This window comes from Perognathus longimembris, chromosome 21 (genome assembly GCF_023159225.1).
Source record: "Perognathus longimembris pacificus isolate PPM17 chromosome 21, ASM2315922v1, whole genome shotgun sequence".
Classification (NCBI taxonomy): domain Eukaryota; kingdom Metazoa; phylum Chordata; class Mammalia; order Rodentia; family Heteromyidae; genus Perognathus; species Perognathus longimembris.
In genome coordinates, this window is record NC_063181.1 from 23,857,652 (window position 1) to 23,881,441 (window position 23,790).

The window sequence follows — 23,790 nt, forward strand, 5'->3', positions numbered from 1 at the left end:
TTCACAGACTTGGTCTCTACTGTCTCTCCATCTCCCTTTGTTAACAGTCATATATCAGGGAGATCATGCCCCTTTGTTTTCTGTGTTCTAGGCTTGTCTCACTCAACATTATTTGTTCGAGTTCTGACCATTTCCCTGCAAATAACAATATTTCACCATTCCTAATCGCTATGTAGTATTCCATTGTGTATAAGTACCATATTTTTTGGATCCATTCATCTGTGGAGGGGCATCTGGGTTGTTTCCAAATTTTGGCTATTGTGAATTGTGCTGCGATAAACATGGAAGTACAAATGTCCTTTTGATATCTTGGGTTTTGCTGTTTAGGATAGATGCCTAGGAGTGGTATGGCTGGGTCATAGGGTAGGTCTATATTGAGCTTTTTGAGAAACCTCCATACTGTTCTCCAAAGTGGCTGTACTAATTTGCACTCCCACCAACAATGGAGAAGGGTTCCTCTTTCCCCACAGCCCCTCCAGCATTTGTTGTTTCCTGAGTTCAGAGTATAGGCCATTCTAACTGGGGTGAGGTGGTATCTCAGGGTTGTTTTTATTTGCATTTCCTTTACTAGCAGGGATGTTGAGCATTTCCTCATGTGTTTCTTTGCCATTTTTATATCTTCTCTTGTGAAGTCTCTCTTTAGCTCTTTTGCCCATTTCCTAATAGGTTTATTGGGCTTGGAGGGGCTTAGTTTTTTGAGTTCTCTGTAGATGACAGATATCAGGCCTTTGTCTGTTGCTGTGCTGGTAAATATCCTTTCCCATATCGTTGGCTGTCTTTCTATTTTGGTGGCTATGACCTTAGCTGTGCAGAAACTTTTTAATTTGTAGTAGTCCCATTTGTTGAGTCTTTCCCCTATTTGTTGTGCGCCTGGGACTCTATTCAGGAAGTTCCTTCCTGTGCCTATAAGTTCTAGTGTCTTTCCTACTCTGTCCTTCAGTAGTTTCAAGGCTTCAGGTCTGATGTTGAGGTCCTTGATCCATTTTGAGTTGATCTTGGTGCATGGTGATAGGCTTGGGTCTACTTTGAGTTTTCTGCATATGGCTGCCCAGTTCTCCCAGCACCAGTAGTTGAAGAGGCTATGTTTATTCCATTGTATGTCTTTAGCTCCTTTGTCGAATATCAGTTGGCTGTAAGAGTGCGGTTTTATTTCTGGGTCTTCAATTCTAATCCACTGGTCTTCCGATCTGTTTTTATACCAATACCATGCTGTTTTTGTTATGATGGCCTTGTAGTAGAGCTTGAAGTCTGGTATGGTGATACCTCCTGCACTATGTTTTTTGCCTAGAATTGCTTTGGCTATTCTAGGTTTTTTGCTGTTCCATATGAACTTATGGATTGGTTTCTCTATTTCAGTGAAGAATGTGGCTGGGATTTTGATAGGTATTGCATTGAATTTGTATAACAATTTGGGCAGTATGGCCATTTTCACTATATTGATTCTGCCTACCCATGAGCATGGGAGGTCTTTCCATCTCCTTGTGTCTTCTTTGATTTCCCTTATTAGATTTTTGTAGTTTTCATTGAATAGGTCCGTCACGTCCTTGGTTAAGTTGATCCCTAGGTACTTTATTCTTTTTTTGGCTACTGTAAATGGAATCGTTTCCATAATTTCCTTTTCTGTTTGTCTATTGCTGGTGTACAGAAAAGCTGCTGACTTTTGTGGATTGATTTTGTATCCTGCTACTTTGCCAAATTGGTTTATTAGATGTAGGAGTTTGGGTACTGAGTTTTTTGGGTCCTTGAGATATAAGATCATGTCGTCTGCGAATAGGGATAACTTGATTTCTTCCTTGCCGATGTGGATCCCTTTGATGTCCTCCTCTTGCCTTATTGCTATGGCTAGGGATTCCAGTACTATGTTGAACAGAAGTGGGGAGAGTGGGCATCCTTGTCTTGTTCCTGTGTTTAGGGGGAATGATTTAAGTTTCTCTCCATTTAATATGATATTAGCAGTTGGTCTGTTGTATATGGCTTTTATTGTTTTGAGGAATGTTCCATCTATTCCTGTTCTCTCCAAAGCTTTTAATAGGTATGGATGTTGTATTTTGTCAAAGGCTTTTTGGGCATCGACTGAGATAACAATGTGATTCTTGATTTTAGTTCTGTTTATGTGGTGAATTACATTGATTGATTTACGGATGTTGAACCATCCTTGTGACTGAGGGATGAAGCCTACTTGGTCATGATGTATGATATTCTTGATCACTTTCTGGATCCTGTTAGCTAATATTTTATTGAGGAGCTTTGCATCTGTGTTCATTAGTGATATTGGTCTGTAGTTCTCTTTTTTTGTTGGATCTTTGCCTGGTTTGGGGATGAGTATGATATTAGCTTCGTAGAATGAGTTCGGGATTTTTCCCTCCGTTTCTATTTCGCGGAAGAGTTTGAGGAGTATTGGAATTAGCTCCTCACTAAAGGTTTTGTAGAATTCATTGGTGAATCCATCTGGGCCTGGGCTTTTCTTAGTAGGGAGGTTCTTGATTACCTCCTGTATCTCACCGTAAGTTATTGGTTTATTTAGTTGATTTATTTCTTCTTGGTTCAGTTTGGGCAGTTTGTACTTCTCTAAGAATTGATCCATTTCTGTAAAATTATTGTTTTTTGTTGAGTAGAGGTTTTGGAAATAGCTCCTTATGATTGTTTGAATATCGTGTGTATTTGTTGTAATTTTTCCTGTGGAGTCCCTGATTTTACGTATATGAGTCTCTTCTCTTCTTTTTTTTGTGAGTCTTGCAAGGGGTCTGTCAATTTTGTTTATTTTCTCAAAGAACCAGCTTTTAGTCTTATTTATTTGTTGAATGGTCTTTCTATTTTCAATCAGATTTATCTCTTCTTTAATCTTTGTAATCTCTCCCCTCCTAGTCGTTTTAGATTCTGTCATTTCTTGTTTCTCCAGTTGTTTTAGTTTCATCGTGAGGGTATTCACCTGCTCTGCTTCCATTCTTTTAATGTGGGTACTGAGTGCAATGATCTTGCCCCTCAGTACTGCCTTAGCTGTGTCCCATAGGTTTCTTTGTGATGTGTTTTCTTTGTCATTGTGGCTTATGAATTCGTTGATTTCATCTTTAATTTGATCTGTGGCCCAAGTGTTGGATAGCAGCGTGGGGTTTAGCCTCCAAGAGTGTGTATAGGCTCTGTGGTATCCTTTGTTGTTGAGGGTTACCTTTAATCCACTGTGATCAGATATAATACATGGGATGATGTCAATTCTTTTGTATTTGCTGAGGTTCTTTGTGTGGGCTATGACGTGGTCTATTTTGGAATATGATCCATGGGCTGCTGAAAAGAAGGTGTATTGGGTCTCTGTAGGGTGGAAGGTTCTATATAGGTCTGTTAGATCCATTTGGGCAATGGTGTTATTTAGGTCCTCAGCTCCCTTACTAATCCTCTGGGTGTTGGATCTGTCTCTTGGAGAGAGAGGAGTATTAAAGTCACCCACTATGATTGTGTTTGCATCTATCTTGCTCTGTAATTCTGTGAGAATTTGCTTGACATATGTCGGGCCTCTTTTGTTCGGTGAGTATACATTTATCACCGTGATGTCTTGATTCTGGATTTTTCCTTGTATCAATATGTAGTGTCCTTCTTTGTCTTTTTGAGTGGACTTTAAAGAGAAATCCAGCTTGTCTGAGATCAGGATGGCTACACCTGCCGTTTTGGTGGGTGCATTTGCTTGGTAGATCTTGCTCCATCCTTTCATTCGAAGCCTGTTTTTGTCCCTTGCTGTAAGGTGGGTCTCTTGTAGACAACAGATGTCAACTTTTTGCTTGCGGATCCATTCTGCCAGTCTGCTCCTCTTGATCGGGGAGTTTAAGCCATTTATATTTAAAGAGATCAAGGATAAGGGTGTTTTTTCTCCTTCCATTTTCTTGTTGGGCTGTTTTTTCCTGTTGTTTTTTTTTTTTTCTTCTTGTCTTTAGTGAGCTTGTGTTTCTGCTGGACTTTGGCTATTGAAGTTTCTTTCTGAATCTGTCTGTGTGTCTTTTACGATCTCTGTTGGGTGGGCTTCCCCTCTTAATATTCGCTGTAGGGCTGGTTTTTTATTCACATACTCCTTTAGCTCCTCTTTGGTGTGGAAAGATCTGGTTCTCCCTTCGAATGTGAACTCCAGTTTCGCTGGATATTTGATCCGAGGTTGTAAATTGTTATTCTGAAGTACTTGGATGGTGTTCTTCCACTCACTTCGAGCTTGGTAAGTTTGTGTGGATAAGTCGGATGTTATTCGAATCCTCTTCCCATTGAAAAAAGTTTCCTTCTTCGCTTTGGCTGAATTCAGAATTTGCTCTTTAATCTTGAGGTCTGTAGTCTTGAATATTATGTGCCTTGGGGTGGTTTTCCTGGGGTCTGGCCTGCCAGGTGTCCTATAGGCTTCGGTTACCTGGATGGGGTCCCCTGTGAGATTGGGGAAGTTTTCTGCAATAACTTTATTGAGAACATGATTAAGCCCTCTGCTCTGATATTCGGCTCCTTCTTCTATTCCAATTATACGCAGATTATATCTCTTGTCTTTGTCCATTAGTTCCTGGAGTAATCTTCCCTGAAGCTTCACCTTTTCTTGGAGTGTGGTCATTTTCTGGTTGTTGTCAGCTGCTTCATCGTCCAGGCGAGAGATTCTGGATTCCATATGGTCCACTCTTTGTGTTATGGTTTCAATTGCGGAGTTTATGGATGTCAGAGAGCTATTCATGGTTGTCATATCAGCTCTGATCGTGGAAATTTCTTCCTTTAAAGAGTTGTATTTTAAATCTATTTTTTCATGCATTTCAATTCTCAGGGTGTGGAGATTTTCTTTAAAGGCGGCTTGCATTGTATCCATTTTTGCTTCCATTTCTTTAAACGAGGCTTGCATTGTATCCAGTTTTGCTTCCATTTCTTTCTTGGCTTCCTGGGTGTCCTTCCAGATTTCCGCTCTAAACTCCTGGAATTGTTTTCTGATTTCATTTCTGACGGTTTCGATCATTCCTGTTAACATGTCCTCATTTGCTTTTTTATTCTCCATCTCCTCTCCAGTCGTGCTGCTTTTTGGAGCTGGCGAGTTGGCTTGTCCTTTGATGAACTGAGTTATGTTTCTTTGTGATTTGCGCATCTGGAAGTCTGTGTAGTTCTTCCCTCCCTTCTGTGTAGGCGTGTCTGCGTCAGCAGGTGCTGTCGCTGTGGCCCCGCCCACCAGTGCAGGGCACGCCTATCAGAGCGGGCGCTTTCGCCGGGGCCCCGCCCTCCTGTGCACTGTGAGTCCCCTACAACAGGCACTTAAGTGGGGTCTGCCTCCCAGAGCGAGCCCTGGGTTGTTGGGTTGTGCTTGCGCCCTCCCGCGAGTCCGTTGGGGGGGGGAAGCAGTATGTGTGGGGCCCAGTGGGATCGACTGTCCGGGTGTGGCTTGGCACCCTCAGACCTCGCCTCCGCTTCGAGGAGGGGGAACGAGATCAGGCTCAGGTGACCCTGCTGGGCTGGTATTGCCCACCAGCGCCTGTGATTTTAGTTGTAAGAGTCCGCAAGGTCTAGGCGCCTCGGGTGGGGCTTGCCCTGCCGGCCGTCCCTGGCCCCTGTTGGGAAGGGGACGGGGCCGGTTCTGCCAGTTCAGGAACCTTTGGGGGCTTGGGGCTGTTCCGCCCTTCCCCTGCTAGACTGGCTTCCCAGTGCCTGCTGGGAGCTTCCCGCCTGATTTGGGGAATCTTTGTTCCCACGGGAGTGGGGAGGGGGAGGGAGGGAGATATATCGTCTTTGTCGGGCTTGGGTCTCCCGTTGGGGGAAGGGATTATGGGGGACTCACTTTTGCTGCTTTGTGTGCGTGTCCCGCACCGCCGTTGGCCCTTCAGGGGTTGGCGAAGTGTCGTGGTGGCTCCCCCGTTCCCTCTTTCTGCCGCGCTGGGTTCCCTTGTCCGAATCCGGTGTGGACCCGAACTTCTCGTCGCTGCCGGGTGTGTCTTGGTCCGCACCCTGCTTTGTGTCCGTGGGGTCTCCCGCTATATGGATTCTGCGCTCCTGGCAACCTGTCTGCCGATCGCCGGGTTTCCCTTTCCCAGCCTGACCCTGTTTGGGCCAGGGCCGGCTGGTGGGGGGAGGGTGCCCCGATTAATCTCCGGCTCCGTGTAGGTTTTCGGTTCTTCTTTTTTGCTCCTTTTTGTTTTCCTGCGTTTCTCCACTGCTTCTGGATGCTGGTTTTGCTGGGTTCTTGGTGGAGTGTTGGGTGTTGGAGTTCCCAGCTCGCTATTCAGTTGGTGCGAGTCGGGGTGCCTCCCTATTGTCTCGGCGCCATCTTTTCGTTCTTTCCATTTGCTCTTTTTTTAAACATGATTTTCTTTTTGTTTTTGATGGTACAAGACTTCACACTTGTAAGGCAGATGCTACATCACTTGAGCCACTCTACTGATTCCATGTCTAAGCATTTTTGAAGTACAAAGTACTTGATTATGTTACATTTCTTTCACTAGTATGTTCATTTATAGATATTGTCTGATCACCTAGAAAGTTTGAGCTTTTAATTAATAAGTACATATTAAGAATGACAATATTCTTAGCATTCTTAACTTGGAAGAGGTTGTTAGTGTATCAACCCTAGTAAAATGTAAGCATTTTGGGTTTAAGGGTTAGGACCAACTTATAAATTGCCCTTGTAGGTAACAAAGACTAAATCATATAGTCTTTGCTCTCTTCTCTTGACTACTTAATTCCTCTTAGTCTGTTATCGCAAGCATTGCTTCCTCACAATAGCTCACTAGCTATGTACATATGACCATATGATGCTAATTGAAATGAACTCCAAGATATGGAAGCAAAAGTTTCTTTTTAATGTACCATGTGAATTTATTTCTTTTTTCCCTTTGTTTATCTCCTGTTGTCAATGTTTTTTATTTTGGTACCCTTTGTCTTATATATACATTTATCTGATTTGGGGAAGGGAAAGAGAATAACAAAATAATGAGACAGGATAAAGGGTAAACCAATGCAACTGCAATACCTGTTGGAGATGAGCTTTACAAATTGAGGGAAGGGGAGTCGGGGGAGAGGGAAAGTGAGAGAAAAGGAGGGAGTGGGTAACAATGTTCCACTGAAATGTACTCATTACCTTACTTAATGTAACTAACTCCTTTGTATATTGCCCTTACCAAAAATAATTAACTAAAAAAATTAGAGGAGAATGTTTAAAACTTAGACTTAAGAATTTACTGTGAAGTTAACTCATCTGCCAGGTTGGAAAGTGGCTCTTGGCAAGTTCAGAATTCTCGAACTACAAGATGTGTATACTAATTCAATAGATTCGTGAGTGAAAGTCCTTTCCTTTGATTTATATGTAAGGAGTGCATTCTTCTAGGAAGGTAAATAAATATTCATACTGGGAACTTGGGATGATAGTAGGTGTATTCTGTAGACAATCATGAGTATAAGCCTGCAGTTAAGGAAATAGAAGACTAGAGTACTTATGTGGGATATTTTAACACAAAGGTATAAAAAATGAGGAAATGGGTAAACTTGCAAATGAAGTGAGCATAAAGAAAAAACATAGAACTGAAAGAAAGCCAATGACCAAAACTTGTGGGACAAGATAAAGGGAAAAAGAGGCCTCTGAAGAAAAACCAGGAAGTAACCAAGAAAGATGAGGAGCAGGAGATGGTATAATATTACAGAGGCCACAATAAAAAGAAAGCTCTTCGGGCAAAGGTGCTGATAGTAGCAACAAAAAATAAATCTTGTTTCTCCCTTTATGAGGGATATCTAAATATTTACAGAAGTAAATACAGATTGTATTTAACAAACTTAATTCTTGTGGCAGCATTGAATAGATAAGTTCCTGAATTTGGCCTCACAACTTTTTTTTATTAATAATCCATAATATTTTGGTGCTGGTAGAGTTGAAACAAAATGCACTCTTAAGTTGGCATTTAGTGTTAACAAAACAGCTGACATTTACAAGCAATGACTCTTGCTCATCTCTTTTTCAGGAATATAACCAGTTCTGTGTCATAGAAGAAGCAACCAAAGCAAGTGAAGTTTTAGAAAATTTGACCCAAGGCAAGATGTGCTTAGTTCCTGGTAAAACAAGAAAATTGTTGTTTAAATTTGTTGCAAAAACTGAAGATGTTGGAAAGAAAATTGAGGTCAGTTACAAAATTTGTCTAGAAATACTTATTTTTTATTAATTAATTAATTTATTACTAGCCCTGGGGCTTCAGCTCAGGGCCTGAGCACTGTCCCTGGCTTCTTTTGCTCAAGGCTAGCACTGTTCCACTTAAGCCACAGCACCACTTCTGGCTTTTTCTGTGTATGTGGTACTGAGGAATAGAACCCAGGGCTTCATGCATGCTTGGCAAGCACTCTACCACTGAGCCACCTTTCCAGACCATAGAAATATTTAAATCTACATATATTTGTGTCAAAAAATATAAATAATACATAAAATTATAATCAGTATAAAATGAGATCAGTCTTAATTCTCATTCTTAATTACTGAATAATCAGTTCTAAGTAGTTTTTGACTGATTAGAGAAAACATAAGATTAAATTCAATATTGAGTTTTTTGCTTATTCATTTTTTATAAATCCTTCATGGTTTTATTAAATACATAATTTATTTTATTTTTCATATGGTATCTAAGGAAGCTACAAAATATTTTGTAATTGATAGCTTTTGTTTGAAACTTTCCATTAATGGATTTAGTTCAGAGAAACATTTATTCAGCTAACCACTGGTAGCCCATACCTATAATCCTAACTACTTAGGAGAGGGGCTGGGGATATGGCCTAGTGGCAAGAGTGCTCGCCTCGTATACAAGAAGCCCTGGGTTCGATTCCCCAGCACCACATATACAGAAAATGGCCAAAAAAACACAAAAAACAAAAAAAAACCCTTCTAACTACTTAGGAGATATATTTGAAGATCTGTTTGAAGTTAGCCCAGGCAGAAAGGTCTGAAAGACTTCATCTTTAGTTAACTAACAATATGCTAGAGGGGAGATGAGGTTCAGTGGTAGAGCACTAGCTGTGAAGGAAAATGCTGAGCTAGAGTAGGATATTCATTTCAGCATCCACTGATTGATCATCTATTATCTGAAGTACTGCAGCAGGTGTTACATTGTAAGTGTACATTCCCATCTCTTAGACAGAAAGTAAGGTTATGGTATGTGTTTTAAACGTAAAGAAGTTGAAGTCCAGAGTACATTCACTTATTAGTTTCCCAGCCAGGTGAGACTCAAACAACAGGTGTTCTGTGGCCCTGTTATCCTGGTGTTTAGGTGAACTCTTCATGTACCTGCAGCTCTCAGTATGATTTTGTTGATGGAGTGATGACAAGCAGGTATGAAGTGGCATATTTAACCCACCTCCCTCTTTCAGATTACTTCTGTGGATCTGGTTCTGGGCAGCGAGACTGGCAGGTGTGTGGTTTTGAGTTGGCAGGGAGGGGGAGGAGATGCTGCTTCCTCCCAGGAAGCACTGCTGGCTGCCCGGTCTTTCAAAAGAAGACCTAAGCTTCCAGACAACGAGGTTCACTGGGACAGCATCATAATCCAGGCAAGCACCATGTAAGTTTACAGTGTAAAGCAGCATTCTCTTATTTCTTTTAAGTATTTTTTGTTTTGAATTGGTTACTAAGCTAAGGTTTTTTCCAAAGGATAATTTCCAGAGTCCCAAACATTTCTGTACATCTGCGACATGAACCTCCTGCCCTGATGAATGAAATGTATTCTTTGATTGTGACTGTTCAGTCCCATGAAAAGACTCAAATCAGAGATGTGAAGCTCACTGCTGGTTTAAAGCCAGGTAAGCATCCATTTTTTGTAAGTTTGGTCAGTATTAATCTAACAGGAAGTAAATGCTACTGTTTCAACAATGGGATATTTATTTTAAAAGATAGTAATAGGGGCTGGGAATATGGCCTAGTGGCAAGAGTTCTTGCCTTGTATACATGAAGCCCTGGGTTCGATTCCCCAGCACCACATATATAGAAGATGGCCAGAAGTGGCGCTGTGGCTCAAATGGCAGAGTGCTAGCCTTGAGCAAAAAATAGAAGCCAGGGATAGTGCTCAGGCCCTGAGTCTAAGCCCAGGGCTGGCAAAAAAAAAATAATAATAATAATAATAATAATATACTGTGTCTGGATGCCGTAGGCTCACATTTGTAATCCTAGCTATTTAGAAGTCTTGAGATCTAAGAACTTATGTTTTAAGCCAGCCCAGACAGACAATTCTGAGGGACTGTTACCTGCACAAATCCGAAAAAAACCAGAAGTGAAGGGGTGGCTAAAGTAGTGGAGTGCACCAGCCTTGAGTAAAAAAGCCAAGGAAAAGTGCAAGGCTAGTATTGGCAGTAAAATAAATAAATAAGCAAACATCATACAGTGCTTGTCATATAGTATAGATTGTTATGATAATGTTTGAATTCTCTATTTATCTTAAAACATCATTGTATTAAACCTCTTAGGACAGGATGCCAATTTAACCCAGAAAACTCATGTGACTCTCCTTGGAACAGAACTATGTGATGAGTCCTACCCGGCTTTACTCACTGACATTCCTGTTGGAGACTTGCATCCAGGGGAACAGGTGAACTTGGTCAACTGGGATTGGAGATGACATTGCTTTCTAGCTTTATGAATACATGAGTTTTAGACAGTTTCAGAGCCTGTAATCAGCATATTCTAGGACTAAAAGAGTGATTTAACTAATGAACATTTTTCACATATTTAAATGTGTAAAAATCTTAGGAAACAGTTTTTGTGAGGTATTTTAGAACAAATAATTCTGATATGGAGAACTGTGCATATAAAGTGTTACCTATAGTTTAGTGCAATAATCTCACTCTACTTCTGTTTCCAATGCAATTATGAAAAAATTGTTGCAAAGTTAAGGGTGGTAAAAGGAGTTGAAATAGGATCCTGTTCATGGTGGGTGGTGAGCTCAGGGCTCCACAGGGTGCTGGCTTTCCTTAGTTACAGTAGTTACCCTGAAAACCCACGTAAATGTTAGCAAATTTAGCCAAGTACTACAGTAAACATCTGAAAGTTGGAAGCATCAGTCCAGAACATGTATCAGAAGGAATTCTTTAATAGTAATTAAAATATATCACTTACTTTGTCACAGCTGGAAAAAACATTATATATTCGCTGTGGAACAGTGGGCTCAAGAATGTTTCTTGTATATGTTTCTTACGTGATCAATACAACTGTTGAAGAAAAAGAAATTGTTTGCAAGTGTCACAAGGTATTTTTTTTTCCTGTAACTACCTCATGAAGTATCACCTGTCAAAACTTTCTCGCTGTTGTGTTATTTCAGTGAATATCTTCTTGATCTTGGCAAGAGTATTGTGTCAGTTCTTCTTTGGTATTGGCTTTCTCACCCCAGAAGAGCAAACAGCCTAGAAATTTGGAGATTTGTAGTTTAGTTATTGTACAGATTCTGGGCAATGGGCTTTTAAATAAGTTATTGGGAGAGAAAAATTTGCCAGAACAGGTAAGTAGTATTTCCCAGTTGTGAGAAGAAAGCATATAAGTACTGTCAAAGATTTCATATACCCTAATATAGTATTAAACTAAAATCATGATTAGGAAATAAATAAGGCTGCCAGGCTCAGGAGTTGATGTACATTGTCTCTTTTACTTCCAACCCTCTGGGGATTATGAAAATGAAACTGAGAGCCACTTCTGTTGTATGTATAATGTCCCAAAGCCACATAGCTTATATAAACATGTAAGCATGTATCAGGCTAGATTGAAATCCACATCAATCTAGCATTGGAATATGAGTTTTTCTTTTTCTTTTCGCTAGCACTAGGGCTTGAAGTCAGGCCCTGTGCTCTTGCTGGGCTTTTTTACTCATAGCTGGTGCTCTACCACTTGAACCATGCCTCCACATCTGGCTTTTGGTAATTAATTGGAGATAAGAGTCTCATAGACTTTGCTGACAAGGCTGGCTTGAAACTGCAATCTTCACATTTCAGTTTCCCGAGTAGCAAGGATTATAGGCTTGAGTCTGGTACCTAGCACAGTATGAGCTTTTAACTAACACACCTATGTTGAAAAGTTTCCCACCTACAGTGTAGGTTATTTGTTTTGAAAAGCATAATAACCATGTTGCTTTTTGGACAGACTCTTAGGAGAGGTAGCATATTGGTTAAGAATAGAGCTCCAGGATCAGTTTGGGTGAAGTTTTTGCCTTTGTCACTTATGTACTGTGTGACCTCCTCATCTAAAAATGTCAATCATAATAGCACCTGTCTCCTTGTGTGATTATAAGAATTATATAATACAAGCATAGTGATTCTAACAGTGTCTGTCATACAGCATTATGGGCATCATTGTCTTGAATCAAGGTGAAGAAAAGGATTTGCATTAAGGGAAGGCCTAGATTCTAGGCTTAGCCTCATTTATGGCCTTAGGCAACTTACTTTATCCTTAAGGTCTGTCTCCTTTTCTGTAAAGTGGTGATCATGCTGCCTTGCCTTCTTTGACTGGATCTTGAGGTAAATAAGGTAGAAAGCACTTTATGGTAAGGGTTCTTATATAGTCACAGACAATCTAGAAACAGTGGGCCTCTACATAGATGTTCACAAATATTACCTAAGGGGCTGGGAATATGGCCTAGTGGCAAGAGTGCTTGCCTCAGATACATGAAACCTTGGGTTCAATTCCTCGGCACCCCATATATAGAAAATGGCCAGTAGTGGCACTGTGGCTCAAGTGGTAGAGTGCTAGCCTTGAGCAAAAAGAAGCCAGAAACAGTGCTCAGACCCTGAGTTCAAGGCCCAGGAGTGGCTAAAACAAACAAACAAACAAACAAACAAATATTACCTAAGGACACCATTCTTGCTTTTTAATATAGTACAAATATAACTTGTTGATCAGTTATAAATTATGCTTTCCATTTTTATTTATGCAAAAAAGATTTAGAAAAACCACTTGAATGTGCCTTTTGCCTTTTCTTGCAGGATGAAACTGTGACTATAGAAACAGTCTTTCCTTTCGATGTTGCAGTTAAGTTTGTTTCCACAAAGGTACGTAATGGCCTGTGATACCTACTAGAAACATTTAGATGATAGAAATAGAAGTAAATAAAACATCTTAATCTTTCTTCTTCATTGGTGACAGTTTGAGCACCTGGAAAGGGTCTATGCTGACATTCCTTTTCTGCTCATGACGGACCTCTTAAGTGCCTCACCCTGGGCCCTCACAGTTGTGTCCAGTGAGCTGAAGCTTGCTTCATCTATGACTTCAGTGGATCAGTTGGAGTCCCAGCTGGACAGAGGTAAAACTTGGCATCACCCCCCCACTTAGGGTTCAGAAAGAGTGCTAAGCACAAGAGCTACCAGCTTTTTACTACACCAGGGACCTTGAGATGCTCACAAAAGCAAGTAATACATGTGTAATTAGAGTTAATGTCATTTGTTTGTGTCTACCTCACTTTAAACAATGAGATTTCTTACTCTGAGGACAATTTTGCAAGGCAAGTATTCTACCACTAGGCCATATTCCCAACCCAACAATTACACTTTGAAAAATGATTTGAAAGGAAGATAGGAATTTTTTCATGTTTAAATTTCTTTTTTGATGATTCTAGGGATTGAAATCAAGGCCTCCTGCTTACTTGGCAAACACTCTACTACTTGAGCCATGCCTTGGTCCTTTTGATTTTAGTTATTTTTTGATTGGCTTCCCAAGGCATGCCTAGAACAGTCATCTGCCTGCCTCTATCTCTTGAGTACATGAGATCACAGGAATGTATCATCATATCTAAGATAGAGTCTAGGTAACTTTTTGGCAAGTTGGCCCAAACCAAAATCCTTCATTTCTCTTACTTTCCAAGTAGCATGTTCTACTACAGCTGGCTTATATTTGAAGTTTTTATTATTAATTTAAAAAAATGAGCATGAAATGAGATATATTTATTAAACTGTAAGTTACAGAAAAGTAGAGGATAAATTTCCTAAATCACTAAAACAATTCATAGAATAAATTCAAACCCACAACAACACATTTCCAATGCACTGTACTTTGGACTTGTAGGTACTTTTGGTTCTAATATTTGCTTTCTCATAAAATGACCCTGAATTTGTCATGCATACTTGACAGACTTTCATAATACTCTAGTCCTTATCCAGTCAGGACTTCCTAGCACCTTCTATAGAAGTCTGTACTTTCTTTGTTCTTTCTCATATTTCAACCAGAGAAAACTTACTACACTTACTGAACATCATCTTCATAGGCTTTTGAATGTGTTATTGCTTGCTTGACCCTTCACACTGCTCTTTGTTAACCTGTTGCATTCTTATTGGCTCTCTTTGATTTCCTGATCTTCTCAAGCAGGCTTTGTATTTTTTCTTCTTTACTCTTACAGTATTTTGCACATACATCTATTATAATATGTACTCCCTGTGTTGCATTTTTTTTTATAAATCTGGCTCTGTAAATTGTGTTGGGGGCAAGGCTGTGTGTGTTCGTTTTTGCATTGTAACATCATTTAATAAGTGTTTATATTAAATTAGAAATAATCTCTTGTTTAAACTTGTGCTACATTAATGTCATGTTGCTGCCTTAACAAGTAACCAGAAGTTAGTTGCACAAATTTATTGTCTTTAGCTCTGGAGGTTAGAGGTCTTAAAAATGAGTGTTGGTACAGACATGTATATTCCTCTTAAGGGTATAAGGGAGAATCTAAAGGCTACTTGCCCTTCTTGTCATGGATCTTTCCTCCATCTGTAGCATTTCTCTGTAACAAACTGATCTTGCTTAGAATTTAGGGTGGACTTTGGTAATTTAATATGAATAGCCCAGGTTGTTTTATTTTTTTATACGCTATCTTCAGGGCTTTGATGTACCTTTTAACTTTCAGCATCATCTCCTAGTTCTTAAAATTACTTAAAAGAATTTAAAAGTATAAATTGACCTAGCCTTTTTCCTTTTATCTGTGGATAATTGTCAATCATAAACAAACTGATTAATCTGTCATAGTCTTCATTAGAAAATTATAAAAGATGTTTAGGAATATTATTACTTCTGTTTGGCAATCACAGATTTGCTAATACTGGAGTTAGATAGTGGGCACTTTTGCCCACTCACGTTTAAAAGAGTGACTTAAACTGTAAAATGCTGAAAGGTCAGGCAGACTTGATGTAGGTGAAAGCTTAGTTTGTCGTCAGGGAATTCACTTGAAAATTGCAAAACGGAACTTTCCTTGCACAAAAAAGTCAGTGGTTACACTAGACAATAATGAAGTATCAGTAGTTACTTGTACTATTTATGTAGTAGCAACAGTAAGTATTTACTTAGAGGGCTGGGGAATATGGCCTAGTGGCAAGAGTGCCTGCCTCGTATACATGAGGCCCTGGGTTCGATTCCCCAGCACCACATATACAGAAAACGGCCAGAAGTGGCGCTGTGGCTCAAGTGGCAGAGTGCTAGCCTTGAGCAAAAAGGAAGCCAGGGACAGTGCTCAGGCCCTGAGTCCAAGGCCCAGAAAAAAGTATTTACTTAGAGAAAGCCAGAAATCTTTAAAGTAACATTATGAATACTTAGGGTAATTAAAGATTTCTTTCTTTGTTCCCAAAAGTATTTTCTTTGAAGACATAAAATAATTTAGAAAAAGAAAAATAATCACTATCAGGTACCTTCTGTCTCCATACTCCCCACTCACTAAATTTAGTAGAACTCTGTCACAGATAATAGATACTACAATGGTTTCTATTATAATGGATATTAAGTATTCCATGAATATTAAAATATAATTATTTTCTTAAAATAATTATTATATTTCAAGGCCACTGACTGGCCTTTATGAACTTGAAAAGCTCACTTAGCCTTAGTTTCTGAGTCCCTATAAATATTATTTGATCTGGCACTTTTTTATATGAATGTGAAACTCCTAGATGAAATCATTGCATAAGACTATAGAGTCTTTCCTGTAGTTGTCTTACAGACTGGAGAGAGTGCTAGCGAATGCTTTTGTCTTCGATGCCCCTCTGTTGGAAATGTCGAAGGTGGAGTGGCAACTGGACATTATATTATCTCCTGGAAAAGGTAAAAAATTGTATCACCCTGTGTCTTCTTTAGAGTCTTTGTTCTTCTTCTCTTACTTACCCTTATTTGCCATCCTAAAAGAGTTGAATAAAGACACATGAGTGAGTAATGGTATGTTAAAAATACAAAGATTACCTCTCTGTACATCAGTTTTATAATAAAAACTTTAAAAAATACAAAGATTGAAATGAAGAATTCAGCTTTAATTTGTGTTACTCACAATTTGTTACTTAGGTGCTAATGAATGAATTTTTAGCCAAACTAAATGTGAAGATAGGACTATTGGAAAATATCAGATGGAACTCTCCTCATTTGCAGCCACTCGGATTATTTCAGGGATGGGAAATTTCCTGCCCATACACTATATAAAACCCGAGCAGTCATTTAGTATATGCAAAGATAGACATGAATGCGTCTCCTGCGCTTCTTGTCAGCAGTCCAGGACCATCTGCCTCCACTGATAATTTTGTATGACCTTTAAATGTTATTAGAAATACCTGTGTGGCCCTTGGCAGAAGATAGGATCCTACTGCTGGTAGAAAACCCAGGAGAATTAAGAGTTTCAAGGGGGGCTGGGGATATAGCCTAGTGGCAAGAGTGCCTGCCTCATATACACGAGGCCCTAGGTTCGATTCCCCAGCACCACATATACAGAAAACGGCCAGAAGCGGCGCTGTGGCTCAAGTGGCAGAGTGCTAGCCTTGAGCGGGAAGAAGCCAGGGACAGTGCTCAGGCCCTGAGTCCAAGGCCCAGGACTGGCAAAAAAAAAAAAAAAAAGAGTTTCAAGGGTTGGAGGTGTGGCTCAGGTGGTAGAGAGCCAGTAAGCTTAAGTGTCAAATACCAGGTTGGAGTCCTGGTGCCAGACAAAACAAACAAATGAGTTTCATAATGGTTGCTGGGTATGTATCTATCAGAAGCCTCTAGACAAGTACTTGAAAATTATCATTTATGTAGCAACCACAATTCCAAGATACCGAAGACTATATGATAGAAGATTTTCTTTCTTTTATGAAGAAAATTACAAAACTTGAAAACATCAAAAGACTACATAAACAAATGGGAGAGGTGTACAATGCTCTTGTGTAAGATTTCATCTTGTAAACTATTCTATTGTTTCAAGGAAGTTGCTATATTAACAGATTAATTTTTGTTTAATATATTCAATTCTGAAATTTATATAGAAAGGCAAAAAGTCAGAAATAGTTAAACCACTTCTGAAAATGAACTAGATAATGGCACTTTCCTAAATTCTCAGACTTGCTATAATAGTCAACATTACAGGATTGGCCCAGGAGTTTATAAGCCAGTGGAAAAGTCTAGAACAGATCTATACATCCACACATATATGGAAATAATATTTTACAGATAGCAATGAAAGTAACTATTAGAATACTACTGTTGATACTGATGGTAAAATAGGTTTTAATTACTCATTTCATATTGGGAACGTGTTATGAGTTTTAACAGCATTTTTAAAGTCATTTGTGAACTATCCTCAGTGAGTTAAAAAGTTTGTGTCACAGTATAAATCACTGCATTGCTTTGCATTGAGAAAGTCCAGCTGCCTAAACATTGGGTGAAATGGTGTGCATCATGTTTAACAGTGTGATGCACCTCCTAACTTAGTGCACTAGTAACGGACAGCAGCCATGGTTATTTAGCCCACTGGTAGCCATTTGTTCAATGGAAATATTTAAAACAAAAGTAGCAGTCTATTAGCTTGTTCTTCCAGTACTTTCCATAAAATATGTTTTGGGAAATGGTAATTTATACTCCCTTTGAAATTAATACATGATCCTGTAATTGATTTTTTTAACTTTTGCATAAAATGTGGACTTACAGTATGACCTCTTCTGCCGTAGGACTTCAGCCATGGAAAACATCCCTGTCATCAGTACTATCATCACACTGCCACATGTGATTGTAGAAAATATTCCTCTCCATGTGAGCGCAGGTATCAGGAATTCAGAAAAAGCATCCAGTAATATTGACTTTGAAATTTTTAGATTTTTAGCTTCTTAGTATTAACAATGACTAGCATTTATAAAATCTGTGCCCCTACATGCTCTTTATACCTTGGTTATTTGAAACAAACCCCACGTCACTCAATTTGTCTTTGAGGGTCTCTATTTCTAAACATAATCATAGTAACATTTTAATGACTTCTAGAATTAGTGATAAATTCTTTTTTGCTGATCCTGGGACTTGAACTCTGTCCCTGGGCTCTTTTTTGCTCAAAGCCTAATGCTCTACCACTTGAGCCACAGCACCACTTCTGGCTCTTTCTGTGATTGATTGGAGATAGAAATCTCACAGATTTTCCTGCCCAGGCTGGCTTTGAACCATGATCCTCAGATCTCAGCCTGCTAAGTAGCTAGGATTATAGGCATGAGCCACCAGCACCCAGCTGTGATAAATTATTAATAACATCAGATTTCACTGCTAAAAATGTCCTGTTGACTAAAAGTCTTTCACTCCAGCAATTGATGAATAAGTGTCATTCTATCCATCCAAATGTGTAAGTAGGCTGATGGCTGTTTGCTCCTATATGCTCAGGTCCTTTCCACAGTGAACCTCCGCCACTCCTCTCTTGCCCATCCTCTACCATTGCCAGCTTCTCCCCATCTGTTTTCGCTCCACTTTTTTTGTTGTTTGAAGAAACAAAATCATTTGTCCAGCAGGTCTTCCCACAGGCTGCATTTTGCTAATAGTATAGTGCCATTTGCAAATAGTTCTCTGTTCCTATACATTGGAACTCTGTAGGCTTGATTAGATTCAGGTTCAAGTTTTGGGCAAGAATACTTCAGTTAGTGGCATGTGCTCCCATAGGAGGCATATAATATCTATCATTCATTCCTTCCCTCTGGAATACTTTCAGAGAAACTTCCCTTTATTAGTGGTTATGTGATGTCTATAATAATTTTGAAAAATAGTATATAATACTTGCCTCAGTAGCACATGCATTGCAATTGGAATGATGCAGATAAAATTGGCATGGCCCTGTGCAAATATACACTAAAATTTGTGAAGCATCCCATACTTTTGTATCCTAGAAAAAAATGAAAACCAAATTTCAGCAAAAGATATGAATCATATGTATATCTAGATGGATGAAAGTTTTATAGTTTCACTAAAAATATAACTTTGGGTTGTTTTAGTTTAGAGATCAAATTTTGGTACTTTTTTGATTTTTTAAATTATTTGTAAATTATGTTCAGTTTCTGATAGCCATATATTCTTTCTAAGTCAGTTGTTTTTAGGAGACTTATTCTGTTTTATCATAACTCCATGACTATTGTCCAACTAAAGAATTTTCTTATCTGGAAAAAATACAGTAATGTCATGATTTGAATATCATTATTATATTATATTATTTGAATTATATTATTTGAATATTGAATAATAGTACACATTCTACTGAATGTGATTCTTTTACAAAATATGGGCCCATAAATGATGAAAAAGAACAAAAACCAAGAGAAATGTGTCACTTTTCTTTGTAGATCTGCCATCATTTGGGCGTGTTAGAGAATCATTACCCGTCAAATATCACTTACAGAACAAGACCGACTTAGTTCAAGATGTGGAGATTTCTGTGGAACCCAGCGATGCCTTCATGTTCTCGGGTCTCAAACAGGTACGGGTCATTTTGTCATGATGTTGCTGGTGTAGACACAAATATATGTCCAGAAATGGAGCTGGAGTTTTTTTTTATATATATAAATGAACCAATTAAGTAATGAAGTCACTTAATCAGTATTGTTTTGTTACCGAATTTTTAAGCACTTTTGAAAGAAATTGCAGATTCCTTCAAAGATGGGTTTCCCTCTTTAGATCATGTAGATCATTTAAATTCTTTCTCCTTATAAAACAAAAGTTCATGGGTCACTGGGCTATATTATAAAATAATATGTTAGGCAAACTTAAATCTCTCCCTTGTTTACTGAAAATTTCCCCTTTATTTATTCTGTGCTGGGTAAGTGTGGTGCTAATTTGAACCTGGAGATCCGAGTATACCAGTGTTAAAAGCCTGTTCTAAACCATCAGTGTGAAGTTGTTTGTATTGAAATTTTCATCTTGCACAGGATTTACTTTGATATGTTTAAATAAAATTTCATATAAATTATTCCATACTTTTGACAGTCAAGTTAGATGGAAAATTTTTTATCAGATTTTGAAAAGTCAACATACTCCACTGAGAGTACTAGATATGTTAAAAGTATAAAAGAGGGGCTGGGGATATAGCCTAGTGGCAAGAGTGCCTGCCTCGGATACACGAGGCCCTAGGTTCGATTCCCCAGCACCACATATACAGAAAACGGCCAGAAGCGGCGCTGTGGCTCAAGTGGCAGAGTGCTAGCCTTGAGCGGGAAGAAGCCAGGGACAGTGCTCAGGCCCTGAGTCCAAGGCCCAGGACTGGCCAAAAAAAAAAAAAAAAAAAAAGTATAAAAGATACTACCTGACTGTCAGTGAATACTTTCTACTAATATGGGCCCAATTATAATTATAGGACCAGACATAGCATAAATGCCTGCTTTGACTTAAACAATCAGCTTTGCTCGGTAGATTCTTAAATGCAAAAATATAATTATATATGAAATATGCTATATATCCACGTATCATATGTCTGACATTGAAATATTAAATATGTGTATGCATAAATTATCCTTGCTATGTAATGTACATATATGTGTACCCATATTTCATTTGCAAAAGAATATACTTTTCTCAAATACTCTGATGTTTTCAGGTATTCATTTGTAAATAGTTACAAAATATAGCAATACTAAATCATACAACTTTGCATTCTTTTTAAAATGTTGTTAAGATTCCAAACACCTTTTTTCCTGAAGGTATTAACGAATAGTAAAATCCCTAAAAGAAAATAAACAGAAATAACTGGCTTGTGTTATCTTGACTCATCTATAGAGAGTCATATTTTTGTGTGTTTGTGTCAGTGCTAGGGCTTGAACTTAGGGCCTTTGCACTATCCTTGGAATTTTTGCTCAAGCCTAGTAATGCTCTACTTCTTGAGCCACAGCTCCATTTCCAGCATTTTTTGAAATAAGTGTCTCACAGACTTTCCTGCTCTGGCTGGCATTGAACTGTGACCTCAGATCTCAGCTTCCCGCGTATGAGCCACCAAGTGCCTGGCAAGAGTCATATTTAATGAATTTCCTTTAACATCTTGGGAACATAAAATCTACCTTAACTAAGCCAAAATCATAACCTGACTACTGCTTTCTGCTTCAGTGGTTATGAGTTGCTTTCAGATCGTGATAAAAGCTGAGAAATCATGATTTGTATAGATAGAAGCTGAGAAATCATGCTCTGTACATTTGTTAATACATGTCGGTATGCCTCATCATAGCCTCTTACTGATTTAGGTCTGCATTTTAGAATCCTGGAGGGTAGAATAGAAAGGAAAGTGAGGGCTGGGAATATGGCCTAGTGGCAAGAGTGCTTGCCTCCTACACATGAAGCTCTCGGTTCGATTCCCCAGCACCACATATATGGAAAACTGCCAGGAGTGGCGCTGTGGCTCAGGTGACAAAGAGTGCTAGCCTTGAACGGGAAGAAGCCAGGGACAGTGCTCAGGCCCTGAGTCCAAGGCCCAGGACTGGCCAAAAAAAAAAAAAAAAAAAGAAAGGAAAGTGAGTATTTCATTGAAAATACATATGTGTTTGTCTTTTGTAAATAATTGTGTATGTGTATATACTTTTACATACATATATTGCAAATATGTATGTTTGATTATTTTTCTCCAACCTTTTATGATTAGATTCGATTACGTATTCTACCTGGCACCGAACAGGAAATGTTATACAATTTCTATCCTCTAATGGCGGGATACCAGCAACTACCATCTCTCAACATCAATCTACTTAGACTTCCTAACTTCACAAATCAGCTGCTCAAACGTTTTATACCTACCAGTATTTTCGTAAAGGTATGGCTCAGAAATTTTCTGGTCTTTAAAGACCAGGATTTGGAATACTAGAAATAAGTCTGTATCAGTAACCCCAAACTCTTCCTTGTCTTTATCTTTTTAGACTTACTTATACAACTTCTTTTTGCATCAAGAAAACATTTTAGTACACGTACTTAAAAGTTAGAGATTTAGGAGAACTTTGAGCAAGCGAAAGATTAAAACATCAGTTGGACAGGAGTGGTAACTAGCTTCCATTTCTCGTGCTAGTGGTGATAGATGGCAGTAGATGCTTGAGCATAAGACAGAGAGAAGTATTAGCTGAAGCGGATGTAGCCGGTAAATAAAGTGTATGGTCAACTGGAAATGTCTTCCATTGGTACTGGGACCAGCACAGTATCAGACTATGCAGTGACCACCAGATTTAGGTGAAGAAACAGTAAAAGAGGGAGAACAATTAGATATTTATGTACATTTATTCTGCTTTTGTAAAATAGCTCAAAGAATCCATACATCCTTTCAGTTAACAGAGCTTTCTTACCATTGTTCCTTTGTAATCTCATTTTGTTTTTCCCACTGTAAAGCCACAGGGTCGACTGATGGATGATGCCTCAATTGCTGCTGCATGATGCTCAAGACCAGAAGACTTGTTCTTACAGAAGACTCAGGCAGAGCTAACATAGGTATCTTACTGTGGCCTGTAGATTTGATCATGGTAAAAAAATTAATCTTTTCTATTTTTTAATGGACGTCATATCAACCCTTTGGAGGAATTATTGCTGAAAACATTAGGAAAATCACCCTCTCTTATAGTTTTACTAATAAAAATTTGAAAGCTTTGTCAGTGTGATGTGAAAGGATGTCAGACTATTGTTACTGTGGAAAGTCATTTTATAAACAGTAAATTCTTTGTAAAGTAAGTGATTTGCATGTGCAACATCAGAGGTAAGATAGGCATCTTCAACATGACAGAGAAGAGACAGAGAATGCATGTGGTATCTCTACCAATGAATTCCTGGTGAGTATTATAAGAGTTGACCAAACTAGAGACTATCCATCCTAATTGCCACTCATGATCAGAAAGCATACACAGCAGTATATACCACTGTATGACTGGCACAGAAAATCTCCAGAAAGTTTTAATCAAAGCAGTTTAAGTGAAAGACATCAAAATACTTTCGTTGATGATCAAAAAGTATCAGAGAGAGGGGATCATTCATGAAGTAGATTCTTCTTTCTGAAAGAACCTGAACTGTAAAGATGATAGTAGAAGCATGAGTCCTAAACTTCCTGAGAATGACACAGGAATAACAACTCCAGTTATATTGAGTAGTTTCAAAAGAACTACTTATGATTCTTGAAAATTAATGTAAATAAAAAAATTTATGGTGAATATTTTCATTGTTAAAATATCTGAGTAAGTTTAACTACCTGATTTCTTAGAAAATTTTATTATTTAAAAAGTGTAGCCATTGTAAAAAAGAAATAGAAATGTAAATAAATACATTCTCTCAACTATACTTGTATATATTCCTTTATTTTAACTTTTTTATTTCAGCTTCATTAGAAATCTTTGACTAAGTGGTTCATGAGGTGGAGTGGAAAGGCAGGATTGGGCATCATGTTCTGGAGTTGACTGTCTAGCTTTGCTAATACTTGGACACTGGTATGGGTTGTCTTGGGAAGACATGAGTTCCAACCCAGCCTTGTAAGTAGAGGCCATGGAGAGTGATTGAGAATCAGCTAACTGGGATCAGATCCCAACTCTGCAGCTTTCTGTTTTAGGTAACTATTACTTAGCCCCTGTAGGTCTGGGTTTTCTTGAGGGTGCTGTGTTAAGAAAACATGTCACAGG

The 23,790-nt window shown here is 38.6% G+C and overlaps 1 protein-coding gene across 2 annotated transcripts in view; it reads left to right on the forward strand.

Annotated features, from left to right (window-relative positions):
* Positions 1-22,774, forward strand: part of Trappc11 (trafficking protein particle complex subunit 11) — a 45,698-nt gene extending 22,924 nt beyond the window's left edge. For both annotated transcript variants that reach the window (XM_048330262.1, XM_048330263.1), the window contains exons 19-30: positions 7,944-8,099; positions 9,334-9,521; positions 9,611-9,759; positions 10,420-10,541; positions 11,079-11,198; positions 12,922-12,987; positions 13,082-13,238; positions 15,895-16,006; positions 17,869-17,960; positions 19,510-19,643; positions 21,789-21,956; positions 22,520-22,774. In XM_048330262.1, coding sequence (XP_048186219.1) covers positions 7,944-8,099; positions 9,334-9,521; positions 9,611-9,759; positions 10,420-10,541; positions 11,079-11,198; positions 12,922-12,987; positions 13,082-13,238; positions 15,895-16,006; positions 17,869-17,960; positions 19,510-19,643; positions 21,789-21,956; positions 22,520-22,564 — 1,509 coding nt within the window. In that variant the 3' untranslated portion in view covers positions 22,565-22,774. The remainder of the gene's footprint in view (positions 1-7,943; positions 8,100-9,333; positions 9,522-9,610; positions 9,760-10,419; positions 10,542-11,078; positions 11,199-12,921; positions 12,988-13,081; positions 13,239-15,894; positions 16,007-17,868; positions 17,961-19,509; positions 19,644-21,788; positions 21,957-22,519) is intronic.
* The last annotated feature ends 1,016 nt before the right edge of the window (positions 22,775-23,790 follow it).